The 23781-nt window shown below is 40.1% G+C and overlaps 1 protein-coding gene across 1 annotated transcript in view; it reads left to right on the forward strand.

Annotated features, from left to right (window-relative positions):
* Positions 1-23781, forward strand: part of DLG5 (discs large MAGUK scaffold protein 5) — a 152527-nt gene that overhangs the window by 67110 nt on the left and 61636 nt on the right. The window contains 4 exon segments of the mRNA XM_051982027.1: positions 12667-12835; positions 13658-13801; positions 15451-15634; positions 23093-23352. Of these exon segments, the coding sequence (XP_051837987.1) occupies positions 12667-12835; positions 13658-13801; positions 15451-15634; positions 23093-23352 (757 nt within the window).

Here is a 23781-nt window from a genome sequence, read left to right on the forward strand (position 1 = left end):
TCACCTACATTTCCCTGTATTTCTTTCCCTTGTCCCTTTCCCATTCTTTAAATATTCATCATAATAATTATCTTAATATTATTTATTTTTATAATATTTATAATATTATTTAATTAAATAAAATGATATTCTTTACAATAAAGAATAAAAATAGAAAAGTATTTTTGAAGGCCTTCCTCTGTGCTAGATAACTGTGCTGGTGTTGAGAATAAAAAACACAGCAAATAGTTCATGCCTTCATGAAGCTTATCTTCTACTAGTGGGGATGTGACATGTTAGCAAATATTTAATACTACAAAGGAAATTGAGAAAAGACAGAACACTTATAAGTTGAGGGATCATGGAAGGCTTCCTGGAAGCTGTGGTACCTAAGATGAAACTTTTTATTTTTTTAAAGTATATGTTGATTTACATTCAGTTTCTGTAGTTTTTTTTTTTTTTTTTTCTGGATGCAGATGGCATTTTTTATCCAAAGTCTGTTGGAATTGCTTTGGATCCCTGATCCCCCGAGAAGAACCAAGTCTTTCATTGTTGATCATCACACATTCTTTTTTTTCTTCAGTAAATTTGTTTATTTTTAATACACATCGCTTTATGATTCATATTGGGAGAGAAAAATCAGAGCAAAAGGGAAAAACTATGGGAGAGATTAAAAAAAGAAAAACAGAAAAAAGAAATGAACATAGCATGTATTGGTTTACATTCAGTCTCCTTAGTTCTTTTTCTGGGTGCAGATGGCATTTTCTGCCCAAAATCTATTGGGATTGCTTTAAATCATTGAACTATTGAGAAGAACCCAGTCTTTCATAGTTGATTATTGCACATTATGGCTGTTATTGTGTACAGTGGATTACTGGTTCTGCTTGTTTTACTCAGCTTCACTTTGTATAGGTCTTTCTGAAATCAGTTTGTTCTTCATTTTTTGTAGAACAATAATATTCCATTTCCTTCATATGACACAACTTTTTCAGCCATTCCCCAATTGATGGCATCTATTCATTTTCTAATTCTTTGCTGCCACAAAAAGAGCTGCTGCCAACATTTTTGCACACAAGGGTCATTTTCCCTTAAGATGAAACTTAAGGGCAGAAAAGGATTCTAAGGCAGAGCCAAAGAAGAGAGTAGAATGTCTTTCAGGCATGGGGACAGCTTGTGTAAATGTAGGACAGGTCATAAAGAATTTAGAGGACAGCTTGTAGTTCATTTTGGCTGAATGAACTGTGGACATGGGTAGACCAATGTAGAATTTAGTTCCTTCTGTTTTTTTTAAATTTTATTTGTTTCAATTAATGAAAATATTTTTTCTTTCTTCCACTTCCATCCCATGTTGGGGATGAGGGGAATGAGTGTGTATGTGCGTGTTTGTGTGTGTGTGTTATGTGTGTATTTTATCACCAGTCTTCTGGAATCATAACTGATCATTTTGTTGATCAGAGTTCTTAAATCTTTCAAACCTGTTTGTTTTTTACAGTTTTGTTGTTAATTTTTAAATTGTTCCCTGGTCCTACTTATTTTGTTTTACCTCAATTAATAGAGACTTTCTCAATTTTTTCAGAAATAGTTTTTCATAATTCTTACAGCAGGTTCTTTATAACTAAAACAAAAGGGAATTTTTTAATTGAGGCACAAGAGAGATGTGTCATTAACTAAAATTAATATTTTCCTTCTCATTAGGTTGTCTTTTGTTGAGAATATCAGGGTGTAGGTCGATTAAGAGAAAGAGATATTGGGTGAATTCTTGGATTTAGTGAGACTTTGGTTACACAAACAAATGGATGTGGTTAAGTTATGTTTTGTTACCCTTCACCTACATTTTTGGATTATTTTCCTGCCTTCAATCTTTCACATGCATGCTCAAGTAATCTTCCTAACAAATTTTACTGTGTCCCTGCCTTTCTCCAGATCCTTCCCTATTCTATTGCCTATAAAATAAAATGTAAATAAGCATGTTTAGATCGGCTCTATATCATTTCTCATCATTTGACTCTATTCCTGTTACCCTTGAACCTATATGCCTTCACGCCCTCTGCATTTCCCTGCTAATTTTATTTGTAATGATTTCTGACCTTGTCTTCTCCTGTTCTGCCTTTGTACATCCTTAGAGGCTTTCCCTGACTCCCTCTGCAATGATATGAGTTGGCTGAAATTCCCCTTTTCCTTCCATGTCTAGATCAAGTGTCATCTTTTCCATGAAACCTTTCTTTCCTCATTCTTATTTTTAGATTTTGCCTGGATCCTTCCTTTGCCAGTATCACCTTCTATCAGCTATTACCTTACAGGTATTAGGTACTTAGGAAACACCTATCAGCACATTACCTTCTTGGTATTAGGCACTTACCAAGCAGCAGTTTGCCATTTCTTTTTCCAGCTCATTTTATAGATGAGGAAATTGAGGCAAACAGAGTGAATGACTTGCCCAGAATCACACAACTAGTAGGTGTCTGAGGTCAGATTTGAACTGAGGAAGAAAAATCTTCCTAACTCTAATACCACCTGAATCCTCCCTGGCAAGAGCTGCCCAGAAATAATTCTCCTTTTCTTTCATACCCAACCCTTTCCCAAGAACCAGGAACAAATTGAAAGAAATCAATTAGATTTTCACTATTTGGAGAAGCAGAAGATGGGATTTGAGCTCAGTTTTGAAGGAAAAAAGGCAGGGAAAGGGGGCAGAGCAGTCAGTCAAGAGAGAGCCAGTACCAAGTCACAGAAATGGGAGATCATATTGGTTTGAGCACTTTGGGAGTAGACTTGTGTAGCTGAATCTTGAGATGGAGGGGACATCAGACAGGTTATGTCTGTGTGGATCTGGGCAAAGTCACCCAAAAGCTACTGACCTGCATTGGAGGTACAGTTTCCTCCATTAGGAAATCCCTGTGCCAGTGAAATCGTGGGTCCTTAAGAATAACAGTGAATTCACTACATCTTTGTGAAAGGAAGTATATCTGAGCAGGGGGAGAAGAAAGAGAGCTTTCTTTATCAACAGTTTTAAACAACTTGGTACAGAATTTCACACATAATTGGGACGGGGACGTCAAATTGAGTATTCCAGGCACTTTTCTATTGCTGTTGGGTACCCACTTACATCTTCAGTTTAGAATGGGGCTCATTTAACTCCTTGTATTTATTATAATGAAAATAGATGCTCATTCTAGAAAGTTCCTCTTTCCAGACTTGCATTCATCATTAGCACTAGGTCCACATTCTCTTTAAGTGCTGTGTTCAGTTGTCAAGACTTTCTTAATGAAGTTTCTCTGGGCAGATTGAGAGTGGGGGGAAGGGGAAGGAACAGATAAACATGGATATAGCACCTGCTGTGCACCAAGCACTGTGCTAAGCCCTTTTAAAAGTATTTTCTTCTTTGGAAAACAGATTTAGAAAGGAAACTAGCTGTGCACCTAGATGCCTTTGGACAACCTCAGGCTGCTGCTGTGGCTGCTGCTCAGGGATCATCTTGCTCCTTGGCCCTTGTCCTAGCTCTTCCCCAAAGGTTGTATCGTTCTTGGAACAATTGGGTTTGCTTTTACTGCAGCTGACCCTCGCCAAGGAGCTGTCTCCTGGGGATGGAAAGGAGGAGAACTGGTTTCCAGGGTGAATACCTTCAGCCATGCTCACCTGATGTTGACTATTGTCACTCTCAGATATGTGGATAAAGTGTTCCTTCCTCTTCCTCCCAGGGGAGCTAATTCCGGGAAGAAAACAGGCAGAAAAGGAATCTGGGAAGATAATATTAATGACCAAAAAATGATTTAAAAAAAATCTGCAAGCTCCTGTTTGCATCATTATTACCAACCAGTCTGTAATGTTTTCTAAACTCAGTTGTAATTTCATTGGTAAGAGGAGCTCCCAGGAAGGAAATCCTTTTGCCAGTGCAGATTGGCACTTTTTCTGAAATTTAAGAGTTTTACAGATTGTTCTAGGGCACTGGAAGGCTAAGTGATTTGGAAATCACAGTCAGTATGTATCAGAGGCAAGATATGAACTTCGACCTTCCTAACTTGGAGGCTGACAGCTTTTTATTCACTGTGCCTTGTGTCTTTTGGACAGTTATATATTAATGCCTTCTGGGTCTATGTAGGAGGCTCAGTTTTCTTATCTGTAAAAGGGGGGTAAGAATTGTAAATAGAGATGATTACTAATGTTGTGAGGATTAAATGAGATGTTATATGTAAAATTCTTCGTAAATGTTAAAATGTTATTTATATACATATTAGCTGACACCGTAATCATTGATATCTTTATTATCACTAACATCTCTAAGAATGTCTATTGCACTCATCAGGAAAGATTTCCAATCTGCTTACTGCCACTCTGAGTTATCATTGTGGGCTGTTTGAGACTTTGATGCACCTAAGCATCTAAATGGCATTTGCTATTTTAGCCATTTATATGGCTAATAATAATAATAATATAATGGCTAATAATAATAAATAAAGCAAATCAAGCCGGGGTCACTAATGATGACAGTAGAGTGATGTCACATCATCTCATCATAATATATAACTTTAATCCAGTCCAGGATGAATTGATAAAAATACTTATGTGTAAGATTGTGTTTTATGTACAGAGAATATGAAATATGAAAAACTAAATCAGACCCTGCTGTCAAGGAGTTTATGTTCTACTGACCAATTGGAGCTATATAAAAGGAAGAGGGAGTAAGAAGATGAAGTTAGAGCCTTCTAATTTAAGTATTAAAGTTTTTTTTTCATTTTAGCAAGTTGGATTAACTGGTTTCCCTTGGCAACCCCTCTGTTCTTGCGGGATTATAGTAGACAGTAGATAAAAGTGCAGCTGTAAGGGGGATCTGAGCAGTAGACAACATGATGGTAAAGGAAATTTACAGTTGACCATAAAAGGGGAGATTGCAGAAAGACAAAACAAAATATGTACAAACCCTACTACTCTTCCTCACCCTTTCCACAAAACCAAAAAAAATTCTTTCCTCTTTAAAAATCTAGAAAAGCATAGAAGTCTTGGGCTAATTGCTTTAGGAACATAGGTTTTTTTGGTTTGTTTTTTTGTTTTAATAAGTTTAAAAGATCCAGTCAGGAATTCTGACTGGCAATGAGGTGTTAACTGAGTTTATATTTGAGGGCACTACCATATTAATTACAGCCCAATATAATATTATAATAAAATAACTTTTATTAATAGAAAAGGTTAAATGATGTCCAGTCTAGTTTGTGTTAACTGGATCAGGTAACATCCTTCAGTACTTTGAGGAAATGGGGTAGACATTCCCCTGCACTGAGCATTATAACCTGCCATTAACGTCATCAATAGTCTTTGAGAAAGACTGGTCAAATAATTCATTTTCTCAGAGATGAATCTGAGTTCATTCTGGCTAGTCTTCAGGTGACTGATGTATAATTTGTGGCTAGGTCCTTAGAAATTTTCCTTTTTGGCAAAGAACTTGACATATATTGTTCTTCCCTAGTAGAGCTGTGATTTCATCACTGTGGAAGTTCCCTCCATATGAAGCAGATTATAAATGATTTCTATGGACAAATTCTATGGGACTTTTTCCTGTAGTCTCTTATAGGTGATATATAGGGCCTGGAGCTACCCAACTTTCTCAAGACCTGCCTAGATTTTGCCTAATCATTGCAAGGTTAACAATGAATCATAGGATTGTAGATTTAGAGTTGGAGGTAGCCTTAAGAGCCATCTAATCCAACCCCCTAGGAAACCCAGGTGATAGAACTTGCCCACACTCTATATCATTCCATCCCAGGCAGACCAGGTAGGCCACAAGGTGCTCTACTGATATAGACTACAGCCATGGAGAGTCACTTTGATGTGATAGTGAACCAATGAAGTGAGGCTGAGGTGGAGGACTCAGTCTTTTACTTTAGAAAATTGTTCAATAAAAATATAGAGAATAAAAGTATTTATACCTTTAATGATTAAATTTATGCAACCTGGAAAATTCATGCCTCTGTGGTGGTTGGAAAAAGATTGGTAAAAGTGGAGTTGGTAAGATTAAAATCCTGACTCGTTGCTTCCAATCTGTATAGTCATTTAATCTCTCTAGCCCTCAGTTTCCTTTTCTATAAAATGATATGTTGAACTCGTTTCAGGTCTATGATCTTATGATTTCATTTCTAAGGATAAATAAAATATTATGATGATGGCTTGAATTTCTATATTGCTTTCTCTTTCAAAGTATTCATATCTTATTGATGCTCATAACAAACCAGTGAAATAAGTCAGTTGGTCAGTCATTTTTTCAGTCATGTGCAATTCTTTGTAACAACCCCATTGGGGTTTTCTTGGCAGAGGCACTGGAGTGGTTTCCCATTTCCTTCTCCAGCTCATTTTATGTATGAGGAAACTAAGGCAAACAGGATTAGGTGAGTTGTGCAGGCTCACACAGCTAGTAAGGTGTCTGTGGCCAGATTTGCACCCAGAAACATGACTCCAGAGTTGGCACTCTATCCATTGAGCCACCTAGTTGTTTACTAATTCAGCTAGTCAGGCTTTACTTTGACAGGTGGGGAAGCTAAGACTTACCCGGAGAACTTGGGAGTCAGAAATTTGGAGTCAGAAAAACCTGGGTTCAAACTTTCCTGCTAATACTTAGTAGTTTTGAGGCCGTGGGCTGATTACTTAACCTTATTCATGTCTCAATTTACTCATCTGTAGATGGATATAATAATAATTCTGATACCTACTTCATATGGTTGTTTTGAGGTCTAAATGGCATAATGTATGTAAAGGACCTGAAAACCTTTAAGTACTAAGCAGAGATTAGCTCTTGTGAAGTATCTTGCCCAGAGTTGGATCGTGAGCCTTTGTGCTCCCGTTTTGGGTTAGCCCTTCTTCCTCTTTTGGGACTTCACTAGCCTCCTCAGTGTTTATCTCTGTTCTGCTCCAAAGGTTCCTAACTATTCCCCAGTCTTTATATGGAAGGCTCTTTCTTAGAGCCCTTGGCTTGTGATCCAGTTTTGTGTTTGGATTGCACTTCTATAGTGCCTTTCAACAAAATCTTTACCAAGATGGGTGATTTTGGAGAGAGATGGGTGCTTTGGGGAAACTTTTTCCTATCTGACCCTGGACAAGTGATTTATCTCAGTGTATCTGAAGATTGGAGCCTAGACTAGTTAAATGATTTTCTTTCTAGCTTGAAGATCTGTGAAGAGTTTGACTCAGTTTCATGATTCTATGATGATTTGGTGATTTTGAAGCAATTAATAAAAATGCATTTATTAAGTACTTATTATATGCCTGTACTATGTTGGGGATAGATAAGACTAGATAGTCTTCATCTTCAAGTTAGTAAGTATTTATTACATTCCTATTCTAATGGAAGAAATAGCAATTTCAAAATGAATAGATATAAATATGTACAAAGTAGTTAAAAGAAAGTAGTTTGAGAGGAACAATAATAGATTGGAGGAAATTAAGAAAAAGTTTTAAGCATGAGATCATATGATCAATAGTTTCTTTTTAAATACCTACTACTATGTGCTTGAATTTATACAAAGTATGGGGGATAGAAAGGGGCAGTTAGGTGGTATTGTGAGTAGAGCATCAGGCCTGAGTCAGGAAGAAATTGCCCACACTCTTACATCATTCCATCCCAGGCAGTTTTGTTGTTAATTTTTAAATTCACGTAAGCCTATTTGCCTCAGTATTCTAATCTATAAAATCATCTTGAGAAGGAAATGGCAAATTATCCCATATTTTTGCCAAAAAATTCCAAATAGGGTCAATGAAAAGCCAGACACAAAACAACTGAATAACAGCTGAGATACCCAGCAAGGCAAAAGGCAGCACTTACCCTCAAGGAGCTTATGTTCTATAGAGGGAAAATCATCATACAAAACCCAGCAAGGCAAAAAAAAAAAAAAAAAAAAAAAAAAAAGTCAGCTCTTACCCTCAAGTAGCTTATGTTCTAAAGAGGGAAAATCATCATACAAAACCCAGCAAGGCAAAAAAAGTCAGCCCTTACCTTCAAAGAGCTTATGATCTTAGGGGGAAGATCATCAAAAAAAAAAAAAAAAAAAAAAGAGTAGTTGGCCAGGAGGCTGACTCAGAAGGGGGGGAAGAGTAAAAGGCTGAAAGACTGATAAACTGGCTGCTCTGGGTGTCCTCCCTAAAAAGAGGATTTGGGAGGAGCTGATTCTCCATCTGCACCAGTCAGAGGAGGGAGCAGCTTTCAGGGAAGGGGTATTGACAAGTATGAGTTAAAGAGTTTCAGTCTTGATATGAGCTTTCAGGATCGTGAGATTCCACAGGGCTCATCTGCAAGAGTTCAGCCAGGTAAGAAATGATGATTGTCCTTGGCTTCTGCCTTAATGAAGGCTGGGTGTTTATTGAAGAGGAGGATTCTGATAAGGAGAGTTTGCATTCCAAGCATGTGGGACAGCCGGTGAAGAGACAAGGAGGTGGGTGATGGAATGTCATGTGTGAGGAACCCAGAGAAATCTCGTTTGGCCAGATTGCAGAAAGAGGGAGAGAATAATGCTAGCCATTGAGGCTAGAAAGATCGGTTAAGGAGGAGACAGCACAGGTGGAGAGTCCAGGGAAGGGTATTTTGTCTTGGAAGGTCCAAGGGCTCATGAATGGAACATTGGTTCTGTGCATCCCTCCCCATTCTCCTTGATAATTCTAGGCAGATTATTCCCTCATGGTTGATTTGGGGGCTTGTTAGCCCTTCCTTGTAGATTTGTTTATTTAAGAGATCCCGAGATAGTGGACAAAGCCCTCATTCAGGTAGGGAATGAGAACCTTTGTCTGGTTGGTTGAGAGCCTTTATCTCCTGAGAGGTGAAATAAATGCCCCCATCAAGCATTTTTTTTTTTTTTTTGGTCACATCTTTTCTTAATAGCTTTGGGTTCTTTGTTGCAATGCTCTGTCTTCTCATCCTTATAATGATAGGGTTGGGTCATGTCAATAGCCTATAACCTATTTTTGGTTAGGAATGTATTTTTTGTCTCCTAGAAGTGAAAAGATGCCCTTTGTTGCACCTGATCTTGTGGAGCCAAGCTATCATAGTGGCACAGAGATTAGGAGATCAGGAGAAATTGGTAGCTGGGATCACTTTCTGGTAGTTGGATCAGAAACCAAGACTCTCCTGTTTGCACACCTCATGTGTTCAGCACCTGTTCTGCTGGAGCATGCTTCATTTAATTTTAGGAAAATTGAAGGGATTTGGGGGAAGATTGAAACTGAATTTAATAGCCAGGGCGAAGGTAGTTCTTGGCCATGACCTAGCCCTTGATAGGTAGGTACCCTGCGGCTCCTGAATTGGGAGCGAAACCTGAGCAAGGTGAGATACTGTGGGGCTCTGGCAGCCACATGGGCTTCTGACAAAATCTAGTTTGAGAAGAGTAGGCAAGTTACTGTAAGGAAGGTTGGTGCTTTGGGGAATAGAACTGGAGCTTTGAGCCAGAGCATGCTGAAACAGATTGAATTGGTGGAAGAGCCAAAGGGAATGAACTTGCCTCACAGCCTTCAGGAGTAAATGACTCCTCTCTTTGGCCACAGCTTCTTCCTTTGTAAAATCAGGGGGTTGGTCTGGGTGATGGCCAAGCTTCTTTCTAGCTCCATTATGCTCTCATGGGGAGGAGGGATGGACTTCAATCTCAGCTCTACTACTTGGTAGAGTCATGAGCAAGTCATTTGACCAATCTCCAAACTTCAGTTTCTTTAGCCTTAAAATGGGAATAATGGTAATAATACCATCCCCTTTCATGAGGTTGTTGGGGGAAAATGTCGTGCAAGCTTTAAAACAATGTATGAATATGACTTAGGATGATTTCAGGGATACTTGCTCTGATCCCCTCTCTCTTCACTGCATCATGCTGCTGAATGGGTTTGTTGCTATAGTTGAATCATTTTTTCAGTCATATACTGCTTTTTTCTTTTCTTTAAAAAATTTTTTTTATTATAGTTTTTTATTTACAAGATATATGCATGGGTAATTTTTCAGCATTGACAATTGCAAAACCTTTTGTTCCAACTTTTCCCCTCCTTCCCTCACCCCTTCCTCCAGATGGCAGGTTGACTAATACATGTTAAATGTACTGTTTTTTTTTTGAGGGGGGAAAAGGGGATGATGGCAAAGAGTCATGCATCTGGAACCAGAGGCCCAGTGTTCAATTCTTGGCTTTTCCATTTAATACCTATATGATCACTTTTGTTCAGTCCTTTTAGTTGTGTCCATCCCTCCTTCACACCATTTGAGATTTTCTTGGCAAAGATACTGGAGGGGTTTGCCCCTTTCCTTCTTTAACTCATTTTATAGATGAGGAAACTGAGGCAAACAGGGTGAAGTGTCTTGCTCAGGGTCACACAGCTAGTAAGTGTCTGAGACCCAATGAGTCTTCTTGATCCTGGACCTGGAACTCTATCTTTTGCACCTCCTGGCTCTGTTTAGTATTTGCCTAGCTCTGTATGGTTGATATAAAAATGGGCTTCTCTCTGTTCCTCATACATCATACCACCTTCTGTCTCTATGTCTTGTATTTCTTTTTCCTCTCTCAGGCCTGGAAGATATTCCCTCCTCATCTTGGTGTGATAGAAGCCCTCAATTCTAGACATAATCCAAATGCCACCTTCTACTAGAAGTTTTTCCTGGTCCCTTTAATGGCTCCTAGTTAACCTTGAGTAACGACTTTGTATTTCCATCACTTCCGTGTGTCCTTATTGTATTCACGTCATCTGTCCCAGTAGAATGGAAACTCCCTGACAGGTAGAATTGGCTTCATTTCCATTTTAATATGTGTTCCCAGTGCCTAGTATAGTGCCTGCCACAAGTGTGTGTTGATTGATCCTGCACAAAGCAGTATGAACTCTTTGATCCCTGACCTAAGAAAGTTTTCAGTCATAGTTAGGGACAGAAATCTTAAGAAACTCAGGATTCAAGAAACAGAACAATAGAATCATTGAGTGCTTAAAAGACTAGATTAATTGCCAGACGGAAGAGTTTGTGTTTGATCATTGAAGTTATTGGTGACCTGTGTAATGGTTCATGGAGAAAGAGAGACAGATGTGATCAGACTTTGGCAATGGAGGATGGATTTGAGATAGGAGACATTTGAGGGATTGATACCTGGAAGACAATCATCCAAGAGAAAGGTGATGAGAGCCTTAAGCAGGATGGAAGCTTTGTGAGAGTAGAAAATAGATGGGAAAAAGTGTTTTGGAGTGGCAAGATTGAGCCATTGGTAAGGGTGAGTTAGATGGTGATAATTTGGGTATCACTGAAAGAATGATCTTGTTCTTAAAAGACAAGTTTTGCTTTAGGTGTGTTGAGTTTCCGATGCCTGGGGACTATTGGTTTAAAATGTTTACTTGGTATTATTTGACTGGATCTCAGGAGAGCTTTTAGTCAATAGTTTTGTGGCTGTTAAATTAGCTGATAAGCATTTATTAAGCACCTGAAGTGTACAGGGTATTCAGGAGGACCTACCTCTGGTATGAGGATTCAGGGCTGCTCATCCACCTTTGTTCCCCACTTCTCCCCAGCTCTCACCTGTGGCTCTAAGAAACTGTAGCGTGTACGGCGGCCATACCCTGATAAAACTGTCCCAGCAGATGGGCTAAAACCAAGTTGAGGGTAACCAGTAGGCCTCAGAGGCCTGTGTACCCCAAACCTGTGGAAACTTCCCCTGGTGGAACAGGCTGCTGAGGACAATTTGTCCCCGTGGCCGCGTGGTTCCAGTGCTGTGGCTCCTTAGAGTTTCTACGCATTCTGGGCCATTGCTGGCGATCTTGCTTTCGTCTTGCCACTGGACTGTGATGACCTCTGCGAGACTGAGGACTCTGTGCCCCTTTGTGCCGCTCTGTCTCCCTTAAATCCAACTCACATGCAAGTCAAGACACCACCCCATGATGTCATTTGTCCTCTTCAAACACAAAAGAGGAACAACATTAAGCATCCATTCTGTGCCAGGAGTTGTGCTAAGCATTGAGAATACCAAAAAAGGAGGAAGTCCTTCTCTCAAGGAGTCCCAGGCTAATGGGGAGACAAGAAAACAACTCTGTAGGCTTGCGTTTTATTATATAAGTATGTGTTTTATATATAGTTATGTTAAAAAGTTATGTATCCTAGTTATGGAGCGAAGTTATATATATGTTTTGTATGTATTGTATCTTTACATGTGATGCATTGAAAATTGTTATGAAATACAATAAAAAAATCTTTGTTTAAAAAAGCTATAAAGATACTTTGGAAAGTAAACCTTATGGGACCACAGATATATAGAAATGAGGAGGTCTGAATGACCACTTATCCACAGGACCATAGACAGGCCCTTTGGTCACATAAAATGAACGAGGTGGACTCTAAGGTCTCCTCCCACTCTGGGGGTCTGAGTGCCCTGGAGCAAGGGGGACCAGGGCCCTCCTTTGTCAGTGATGAGAACATGACTGGGTAATGGGAAGGGAGGGCAGTCTAGGCTGGTGAACAGCGTGTCAGAGACAGTCGTAAGCTGGATTTGGAGGCAGAGAGGCGAGTTCAAATCTCTCCTGAGGCTGAACAAAATCCCCTCCTCTCTCTCAGTCTCAGCCCTTTTTGAAAAGCGGGATAATAAATAGCCCCAGGGCTTACCCCGCAGGCTTGTTGTGAAGCTTAATGAGATGATGTGTGTAAGACTCTGTTACTTCCAAGGGCTCCCTTCACGCGGCAGCTGGGACTCTCCTCTGCTTTTTCTCCAGGTACAACTGGAAAGGCGTCTTCTCCTCCACCTCCCAGCATGGAGAGCAGACAGGCAAACGAGAAAGTGGAGACTCTTCTGATTCAGTTGAGGCTGATCACCCGAGAGAGGGATGAGCTGAGGAAGCGCCTGGCCCTCTCATCTCCTGGTTCGACTTTCGATGATTGCAGGTGAAATCTTCTGCCCGTTTTGCTCTCGTTATTTCATTCCTTTATTCGTTCGTCAAGCGTCTTTGAAATATCTGCAGCGTGCTAGGTTCTAGAGACCCCAAAATAAGGCTGAAACCCTCCCTCCCCTCTAGAAACTTAAATTTTACTGTACCAATAGGTTACTTATACTGAATTGGCTGCTGTGTAAAGCATAGAGGCTTTTAAAATCTTAAATGAGTAGTTTATTTCTGTACATGTAGATCAGTCAGTGAGCTGGCATTTATTCATCGTTTGCTATGTGCTGATGATACAAAAGAAGGCAAAAATAGTGCCTTACATTCTAATGAAGTAGATAGCAAGTAAGCAGCTGCTCTATGATAGGACGAGGGATATGAAAATAGAAAAGATTTTTGCCCTCAAGGAGCTCACTTTCTAAAGGGGAAAACAACATACATTTTTGAATATATCTAGGATACAGAAAAAACTTTTAGTGTAGTTTTATGCTATCAGAACTATGTATTAAAGTTTAAAATGGCAATAAGACTTTTGGGACAAAGTGCTTGAATTATCCTAAAGTGGAGGATTTTTCCCTAATTCGAAGAACCTTGGGATTTCAATTTAAGTTTCAGCTCTTGGCGTTGGTTTCACCTCTCTAGGCCTTGGTTTCCATATCTGTAATATGAGAAGGTTGGTCTAGATGGAGAAGTTAGGGGAAGGAGGTCATGGAAAAGATCGGACTGCAGATGTTCAGTTCTGTTTCTCATTTTTGATACAAGGGAGATTGAGTGGTTGTTGCTTTGTCTTGGTTATGTTAATTTGGTTTATTTTTTCCCTTTTTGGCAGGCCATACCACAAGCTGAACCCTGACTATGAGAGACTCAAGATTCAGTGCATGAGGGCTATGTCAGATCTGCAGTCCCTCCAGAACCAGCATACTAAGACCCTGAAGAGATGTGAGGAGGTAGCCAAAGAGGCTGACTTTTATCAGTAAGTATTGTCTAATTACATCAGTACTTTGTGGCCTCTTTACTCTAAATCTTTTATTTTTACCTTTTAAAATGAAAAAAAGAAATTAAAAATCAACAAGCATTTATTTTTTTCTCCTTCTCAGTCCCCCTCAAAGAAAAAAGAAAAATACCCTATACGAAAGTGTATAGTCAAGTGAAACAAATTCCCACATTGACCATGTCTCCAAATTTGCATCTTATTCTTTATTTTTTATTTTTAATAGCATTTTATTTTTTTCCAAACACATGCAAAAATAGTTTTCAACTTTCATCTTTGCAAAACCTTGTGTTCCAAATTTTTCTTCCTTTCTCCCCTCCCAACCCTCTCCCCAAGACAGCAAGCAATCTGTTATAGGTTAAACGTGAAGTTCTTCTAAATATATTTCCATATTTGTTATGTTGTTCAAGAAAAATCAGATCAAAAGGGAAAAAAAGAAAAATAAAAATAAAAAGCATGCCAACAAGCAACAACAACAACAAAAATGTGAAAATATCATCCTTTGATCCACTTTTAGTTTCTACAGTTCTCTCTCTGGGTGTGGATGGTATTTTCTGTCATAAATCTATTAGAATTTGCATCTTATTCTTAACTTTGCATACATTAACTCTCTTTCCAGAGCTGTGTAACATACTTTATCTGTTTTTAGCAATCATGCTTCATCCCTACATTGAATTCTTTCGAGTCTATGAAAGTTGTCTTTCTGTACAATATTGTTGTTATTTCAGTTCAAGCCTTCCCAGGTGTCTGAAACCAATCCATTCATTACTTCTTAAAGTGTACAATATTCCATTACATTCATATCCCATAATCTGTTTGGCTATTGCCCAATTGATGACTACCTCCTTAGTTTCCAATCCCTTGCTCCCATAAAAAGAGCTGCTGTAAATATTTTTGTACTTATGGGTCTCTTTCTACTTTCTTTGATCTTTTTGAAGTATAGATCTGTTGATGATATCCCTGAATGAAAGGACATGTACGCTCATTGCTAAAACCTCCCCTCTTTTTCTCATGTATTTATTTAGAATTCTAGACTTGAAACCAGAAGTCCAAGATTCAGTTCTGAGTCTGGCTTATCCACCAGCTCTTTCTGCATATTTTTCTGGGCTTCAGTTTCTTTATTTCTCAAATGGGGACTCATATTGCTTAGATTTCTCCTAACCTTGCTTGGATAGTCAAATAAAATAATAGATAGAGACATACTTTAATTCAAGTTTGAATTAATTCAGAGGTTCTAATTCTAAAGCTGGAGTGGACCACCTAGACCAATTCTTATTGACAGAGTTGTGGTCTAAGACTTGCCTAAGATCAAATGGTAACATCTAGCAGAATAAAGATTTGAAGTCAGCTCCCATGACACTTAAAGCTCTCTCCACTGTACTATATTGTTGGGGAATTTATCTGAGCACTCAGAAGTTCCTTAGCCCATTGCTGCTGTCCCTTTTTGGAGAAGGGTTTTTGATTCCATTCCCCTTCCTCTCTGAGCAGTAGCACCTGTGTATAGTATATTGTATATTATTTCATCGGTATTTAGTCTGTCCTTGCTCCCATCCAGGCGCAGGGGTTATCAGAGGGCCTTTGAGGGGGATCGGGTCTAGGAGGGGACGAAGTGGACTGTGGCTATTTTTCAGCACTCTCCACAACCGACTCCTGAGCGATCAGGCTCAACTGAAAGAGGATGTGGATACTTTGAGGCGGGAGAACGGGCAGCTGCTCCGGGAGCGGAACCATCTGCAGCAGTCCTGTGAAGACATGAAGCGGCTTCGAGAGGAAGACCAGAAGGAGATCACTGACCTTCGGGCCCAGCAGCAGCAGGTAGCCCTGTGGGTGGCCGGGGAGAGCTCAGGCAGGGCCTGGGATGTACTAACTGGGTGGACACGTTTTGGGGGTCTCTGCTCTGCCATTCCGAGGATCAAATGGTGAGCTGTCAAAATGCTTTGAGAAAATTCAAAGCCTATGCTCTGTACAGTAGGATTATCCTTGAGGGTCAGCTCTATGGCTGGTTCTGACTCAGATCTCAGTGGCTGGGGTCATGGTGACTTAAAGGGAAGAGTAGCAGATGTGAAATCCTTGGAGTCTGGTTTTGAAGCCGAATCACATGAAATAGTGGAAGCGGCCTGAGAGTCCAGAGGCCTGAGTGTGCTCCCGTGCTAGCCCTGTCACAGGTTCCCCCAGTGATCTTCCGTGGGATGCTTGCCTCCTGACAAAAGAGGGGCTCAGTCTTAGCCTTTTTGTATCCTAGATTTCTATGGCTGTCTGGGGAAGTCTTCTCAGATCAGTATTTTTAAACGCTTTTTTAGGTTACAAAGGTAATCATATTGAAGCAAAGTAAATTCACAGATCCCTTCCCCTCCTGAATCTGTGAAGATGAAAAAAGTTGAGAGACATAAGTTTTTGGGTAATTTAATCATTTTTATAATAAGGGCAGTATGTTATGGCCATCTCTCTTAGATCAAAGATCTTCTTGGTGGTGAACTCACACTTTATTTACCCTTTGAAGAGTAGGTGTTCAGTGAGAGGCTGGGAGTGACATCATGTCACCCTTGGACTGGAAGACTTATCTCTATTTCCAGACCACCCCCAGGCTTGGGCAATCTATTCAAAGAATGCACGCCCCACCCAAGCCTGAGCCAAACACAATGGCCATTCCATTAGGGTGGGGTCTTGAACCAGAAAGTTAGTTCAGTCTCATTATCAGAAATGTCTTTCAAGAGACTGAATCTTTAAAAATCAGGACTTTAAAAGGAGAGAACTCTGTATTTCACCAGATTGTTGATAATTGATAATCATTTCTGTCAGATACATCCACAGATAGTAATTCAGTTGGCCCAGTTAAGAATCCCTAATCTTGGTGATCTCTAAGGCTCCTTTTAACTATATGAATTGTATCTTAGTCTGTGCAGGGAAACTCCCTCTACCTTACTTTCTCTGTTTGTTAAAATGGGACAAGCCGTACTGTTCAGATTTCACTACGATGTGGATGAGACACCATGTATTGATAAAAATACCATGCTTGAAATGGGATTTGCTTCCTTGGAGGTGCAAAGGGGCAGGGACTAGCAGCCCAACTTGTTTCTCTTTGCAGACGTTCTCATGAGCGAATTCATACAGTGAGTTAACCTTCATAGTGCCAATGGGTCCTGATTTAAGCCAGCTTGATGGGGGGAAATCTCAATTCCCTCCCTTCTTCCTTCTCTCCCTCCCTTTCTCACTCTCTCATTTCCTCCCTCCCTCATTCTTTCCCTCCCTCACTTTTCCCCTCTCTCACTCTTTCCTTCCCTTCCTTCCTTTCTTCCCTCCCTCCCTCTCTCCTTTTCATCCTTCCTCTCTTTCTCCCTTCTTCTTTCCCTCACTTTCTTCCTTACTTACTCCCTCCCTCCCTCCAGCTCATTTTACAGATGAGGAAACAGGCCAACAGGATAAAATAACTTTTCTACTACTAGTTAAGTGTCTGAGACTGGATTTGAACTCATGAAGATGAGTCTTCCTGATTCCAAGCCCAGTGCTCTATGCTCCATGGTGCTCCCTAGCTGCCTCCACTTCATTTTACAGATGAGGAGGTAAAAGCCCAGGAGAGCTAAGGGATATACCATGCCTTATTGTCTGTTACACAGAAAGTAACAAAGGTGGGGTTTCATTCCAGATTGTTGTTTGTCCTTCATCCGTAGACTCCCGGAGCCAATATTCTTTTCACTTTTCCAGTCTACCTCCTTGGATTGAATGAATATGAAAAAGCTCTTCAGAAAGTATAGACTGCTGTATTCCAATACAATAATTTAAAGGACTTGGCAGAATACCTTGTGGATATAGGATTTTCATCCACTGACAATGAAATCCCCTGGACTTCTGAGACAATCTAATTTTTCTTCTAGAACATTTCCTGAAGTTTCTAGATCAGAATCTTTAACCCCAAACTCAGCACTAAATTAGTTAAAATGTTGATACCCCTTTCACTTGATTTGTAATTGAAAGAGACCTTTGAGTTTTACTGCTCTTATTTTATAGATGAAGAAACTGAGACCCAGAAAGGAAAAGGGATTCCTCTCATACAACCCTTCTCCCAAACTTATTTGTGGTGTCTAACTTTTTCTCATTCTTTGTTTCCTCACATCCTATCTTACTCATTCTTCCCAATGTCTACCTTGATCATTTTCCAAGTAATATTTTCCTTATTCTGCTCTGAGCCTGTAACATGACTTTTTCTTCATTTAAATCACCTTCCATGTCTACATCATCTTCAAATGAGGTAGATTCTCCCAAGCTTTCCCATTATGTTTACATTAAATCTACTTTTAAAAACTTCCCTTCTCAAGGTGTAAAGGTAGATTTTTGCAACCTCTCAGTGGAGACTGAGAGAACTTTTTTGGGGGTGGGTGGGGGTGGGGAAGTGGTTGGCAAATTCGGGTTGTTTTACAAGCAGCAAAGTTTACCTGCCCCGTTTACCACCTTTCTCCTGCTTCCTTCACAGAAAGCTGAGGCCTCTTCTACCACCTGACTGCCCTACCCAGTTCCTTGTCCCTATTCTTCTAATAAGAGACACTTAAAGGTGATGGGGGTGGGGAGGAGAAGAAAGGTTGGTGTTTGAATAAACTTTGGCTATTTAGGTTCCCAGAGTCTATTCAGATAGAACAAAGCCATGTGGTGATTAATGCCCTTAAAATTTGCAAGAAAAGGAGAGCTTAGCTGGAGTGGAAGAATAGACATTTGTGAACTGTACAGAACAAACTGCTTTCTCACCAGAGGGTTTTCTCTTCTCCAACCTGGTCCCTGGGGAGGGGGAAAGGGGATATAGCGGGGTTCCTGCTTTGTAGCAGAGTAGGTGTCTGGCCCTACTTCCCTAACTGTGCTAGGTGTTAGGGCTCTCTTCTCCAAGGACCTTGGCCAGGCGGGTTCCCTGACAAGGCCCACAGGGGAAAGGTCAGCCTGGTTCCACAAGGCTGGTTTTGTTGCCTGGATCCTCTCACGGCTTGTAAACTCCAAGAGGCCCTGGCTGACTAAAGGGGGCTGTTTGCCTTGTGTGTTTGCGAGAGGGATTTACCCATCTCTCCTGCTGGCTGGATGATTTATGGTTTAGAGGAAATGTCGATGCTCTGGGTGTGACGGCTGAAGGGATTTGGTTTCATGTCTGAAAAGCCAAACTGGTGGTCCCTCCAGCTTCCCAGATTTTCAGTTAAGCTGTTCCATCTTATGGGGATGTCAAGGGTTATTTCCGTCTCCTTCTTAGTGGATTTTGCTCGTGTCATTCTCGTGAGAGCTGGGACTAGCCTTGGATTCCCAGTGATACACACAGGAGAATTCCTCCAGGGACTCGGACATTAGAGTGAGAGCATTGACAAATCTCTTAGGATCTAAACCATGTCACTATCCTTAGTTTTACCCTGTCCATGAGTTTCCATTTCCTAAAAATGAAGAAAATTCCTTAGAACATAGATCTTGAGCAGAAAGGGATCTTCCAGTGCTCTTTGGTCCAGTTCCTTGATTTCACAGATGTGGAGATCAAGGCACAGAGATGTGAAGTCCGGGGTCATGTTAAATGTCAGAGGTGGGACTTGAAACCAGTTCCTCTGATGGCAGAACTGATGTTTCTGTTTATTTTCCTGGGAACCATTCTACCAGAAATTTAAGCTTTTTGAGGATGGGAACTGTTTGGTTTTTTTTGCATCTTGAACACTTGACAAATAGTTGGTGTCTAAGTGATGCTTGTTGAATTGAATTCTCTGGGAGTTGGGTAAAAGAAGGGCAAACTTTCTCTTATTTCTTTTTCATCCCATTTAGGCTAAAGGGAAAGCTGAATAGTCTGAGTCCTTTTCTTAGCTTGGGGCTAAATACCTGTTCTTGGCTTTCACCTTGCCTCTGAGAGGTTGCAGAGCTTGTGGCAACTAAATACTGGGGGAATCTCATTTCTTCTGAGAGCTATGGTACTCATTTCTTAGGATGACTATTCCCTTTGGACCATGGAAGCAGGCCAAATTTAAATTCCTTTTTAGATGCTGCCTTAAATTAACCCCAGTGGCTTATAATACATTTATTTCTTGGCAGGTTTGCTGATAAAGCGAGACTAGGTAATCACATTGAACCTGAGGGCACTTCTGGGAGTTTATTCAATTGCTCCCTTTCAGTCTAACTGTCCTTTGTCACAAAAACTTGATCCACCTTCTGGACTATTTATTTCATTCTGGCCTGGTCTTGACACCTCAGGGTAGTATCCAGGTTATCAACAACTGAGTGTTGTTGGTGGATGTTATATGTTTCTTTCCGTTTTAAGGGAAAATAAATTCAGTCTCTTTTGGCATTAAGATTCTTTGAGGACAGTTCAGTCTCTGGTCTCAGGGATCTACTTTTCTACTCTGAGAATGTGTCATTTGCTTTGGAGAACTGAACTCTGGGGGCTGAAGTTGCTCTATCTAACGCTTTCCTTTTTCTTTTTTTTTTTTTTAACTTGTGAAATGGAAAGAACTCTTGGTCTAAAAGAGGATTTGGGTTTGAATCTTGTTTCTGCTATTTAATACCCATGAAAAATTGGGCAAATCACTTAGGATCACATCCATATAGAGATAAATGGAAACTTGGATTTAGTCCAACATTCTCATTTTTTCAGAGAAGGCCTTGAGATTCAAGGATGTGAAGAGACTTGCCCACAAGTAAGTAAACATAACCAGGCTTAAAGCTTAGGGATTTGGACTCCAAATTTTCTGTTTTTATAGGGTATGGCAGTTCCAGGGACTCATGACTTCAATTTCCTTATCGCAAAATGAAGAAGTTGGCATCTCTATGATCCTTGTTATAATTGCTGCATAAGTTTTTTTCAATAATCATTTCTAAAAAAAAAAAATAAAAACAATTACCTTTGACTACTAAAGGATTCTCACATGGTCCTTCCCACAACTGCCACCTTGTGGGCACCACCAGAATGACAACAGCTGCTTTTCTCTCTGGTATAATAAAGCATCTTTGATTAAAACTGTAAGGGTGGGATTTGCAGGATTAATTCAAACATAGTAAAAAGGAATTCTCATTTAATAAAGTATAAAAAATTTCTTCCTCTGTGAATTTTCATAGCTTTAGCGATGGAATGAAATGAAACATCTTGCTTTGTGTCGGGCATTGAGGATATACATAAAAGCAAGACAGTCTTTGCCTTTAAAGAGCTTGTGTTCTAATAAGGAAAGACAACACATAGGGGAGCAAGAGTTGGAAGAGGGGCCGTGGCAGAGGAGAACTGCATGGTGATATGGTTGGTCAGTCATAGGGAGGAGCTCAGACCAAGGACAATTAAGATGAAAGGTCAATAAGAACCCAGGTTGGGGGTCAGGATCTGAATTCTGGTGGGACAGGGAGGAGGAACTGGAAGAGCCTGGAATGGAGAGGGAATGATTTGAAAATGGCCAAGAAGTACCTTTAAAGGTCATTTACTCTAACCATTTAGTTTCACAAATGAGATCCCTAAGATCCCTCATGTATCTGCTGAGCTGATATTTGAATATAGCCAGTTAGTGTCTGAGACTGAATTTGAACTTCTGACTATAGATCCCTAGCTTTGAGCACTGTGACTGTACCTAGCTGCTTTTAAGGGGAAGGCAAAAGTCTCTTGCATAGTTGAAGTATTACAGTTTCCGTGCATTAAATCCAAGTATTTGAATCATAGGGCAGTTTATGGCATGCTTAACAGCCCAAATAATTCTTGGTTTATACATAGAATTAGCTTAGTTATCTGTTTTTCCAGTCCTAGGCAGATTAGAAGGAAGGAGAGAGGATCTGGTGGGGTAGGTGCACTGACAGGATTGAGAATTAACAGCTGGAAGCCTGATAATGGTGGAGGAGACAGAACCCTATAAAAATGAGATCTGACTTGAAAGCCTCAGCAGCAGAGGGTCATGTCATTTATCATGAGGAGGAAAGTCCCATAGCACAAGAGCAATGAAGAATTAAGGGGCTGGAATACTCAGCCCTTCAGTAATTATGTTGTTTATAGTAGATTCCTTTAGAAACGATTAAAATCATATTCTCCATACTCTACTTAAGAAGGCAGGCAGTTCTGTGATACATTTTAGATAGATTCTATCCACATTTGTTAAAGTGCTTTGAGACTTAAAAATTGCAAGCTTTAATTATTTGGGCAATTCACCTGTGTATGATAACTTAGCTATTTATACAGGGTTTTATGGTTTGCATAGTATTTTACGTATATTTATTTGAGCTTCCAAAAATTCTGTGAGATAAGTTGAGGCAAGTGTAATGATTAGAGGAGTATACTTGGAAGCATGAAGGCTTGAGTTCAAATTTTGCCTCAGATGTTTCCTAGCTGTGTAACCCTAGACTAGCCACTTAACCTGTTTGCTTCAGTGTCCTTCATCTTGTAATGAGGATAATAGCTTCATTAGACTGTTGTGAGGATATCAGCTATTCACACATGTTTGTGTGTGTATGTAATATGGAACTAGAACTCAAACAGCAAGCCTTTATTAAATTTGTCCTGTGTGCCAAAAATTATGTCAGTCTTGGAGATACAAATGCAAAAAAAAAAAATTATCCCTGTTCTTAAGAAGCTTCTATTCTAATAGGAGAGAAAAGTATATTTGTTATTGTATACAGACTAACTCTAAAGAGAATGAATGCAAGTAAATGGAAAATGGTGAAATATAGTTGTTTGGTAGGTTAGGTAGCTGGGGAGGAAAGGCAGCAGCCTTTGGAGGGATCAGGAAAAGTCTTGGAATACAAGGTGGCATCTGACTTTGCAAAACAGGAAGGTACAATTTGAACTCAGGTGTTCACTTGAATTTCTGCTGCTGTACCATGCTGCTTCTCCACCTCATTCTTTGATAATTCTGGATACTTCAATCATTTCATATCTTGTCTACTTGAAGTAATAATAGGGTTTAAAAATTCAATAATTTATACTTTAAAAAAATTCATGCTTTTAGTTTAGTGAGGTTAAAGTATTCTTCAAAGAGATCTCAGTGAGTCATTATAATTACTGTGATGATTTCATGGGATGTAAAAATGTATAGAGAACCCAAGATCCTCTAAATTAGCTGAATGCTGGTGACTAGAGATCTGGTCTCAAATCCTTTGTTTTTCTGCCTATCAGGTGCACAAATTCCCTTCTTTATGTAATACCAGATTGATGTTTCTGTTGAAAAAGACTGTAAGCCTTTTCAAGGACAGGTGAATCTCCATCTTGCAACTACTTCTGTCTGTTACATAGGAGAGAGATAGTAAACCTTTCCCTTTACACCCCAAAGCCCTTGATAAACAAGTCACTTATATTTTTAGGTTTTGAAGGAGAACGGTTCATCAGAAATCCTTAACACGCTGTATGACACAGCCATGGGGAAGCTGGAGGGACTAAAGAAGGACTATGATGGATTGAGAAAGCGGTACAACGAGAAGGTCGCTAACCACAACACTGACCTGAGCCGGCTGGAGCAGATGGAAGAGGAAAACAGGCGCCTGCAGAAACAGACAGACACACTGGTGAAACAGAGAGACACATCCATCCACTTCCAGCAACAATACTCCTTATCCCTAAGGCGGTAGGAGCCAGGGGAGGGCTGGGGAGAAGGGGTCTAGGGAAAATGGGGCCAGAGAGCACAGTCTCTGGAAGAGTACAGTCGAGATGATTCGGCTGGGTGACAGCATGGGATTATTGATTTGCAAGGCTGATCCTGGCTCCCACCCCACACCCCCCTGAAGTCAATAGGAATGTGATCCCATTTCATCCTCATGCCATCCTTAAGAAGAAGGGTGGGGAAGGGGGTTTTGTTTCCATTTTCACAAACTGGGAGAATAAAACTTAGAGACTTGAAGAGTCTTGCTCAGCTTGACATAGCTGATGAGTAAAGGAATGGGAACTACAAGCCGGTTCTGATTCCTATCTAGGACTCTTTCTGGTTGACCTGAAAGCCAATGGAAGCAATTGGGAAGTGTCCAGATCAGTTTGAGATCTTTCTTGATATCATAGA

This window comes from Antechinus flavipes, chromosome 2, assembly GCF_016432865.1.
Source record: "Antechinus flavipes isolate AdamAnt ecotype Samford, QLD, Australia chromosome 2, AdamAnt_v2, whole genome shotgun sequence".
NCBI classification, from domain to species: domain Eukaryota; kingdom Metazoa; phylum Chordata; class Mammalia; order Dasyuromorphia; family Dasyuridae; genus Antechinus; species Antechinus flavipes.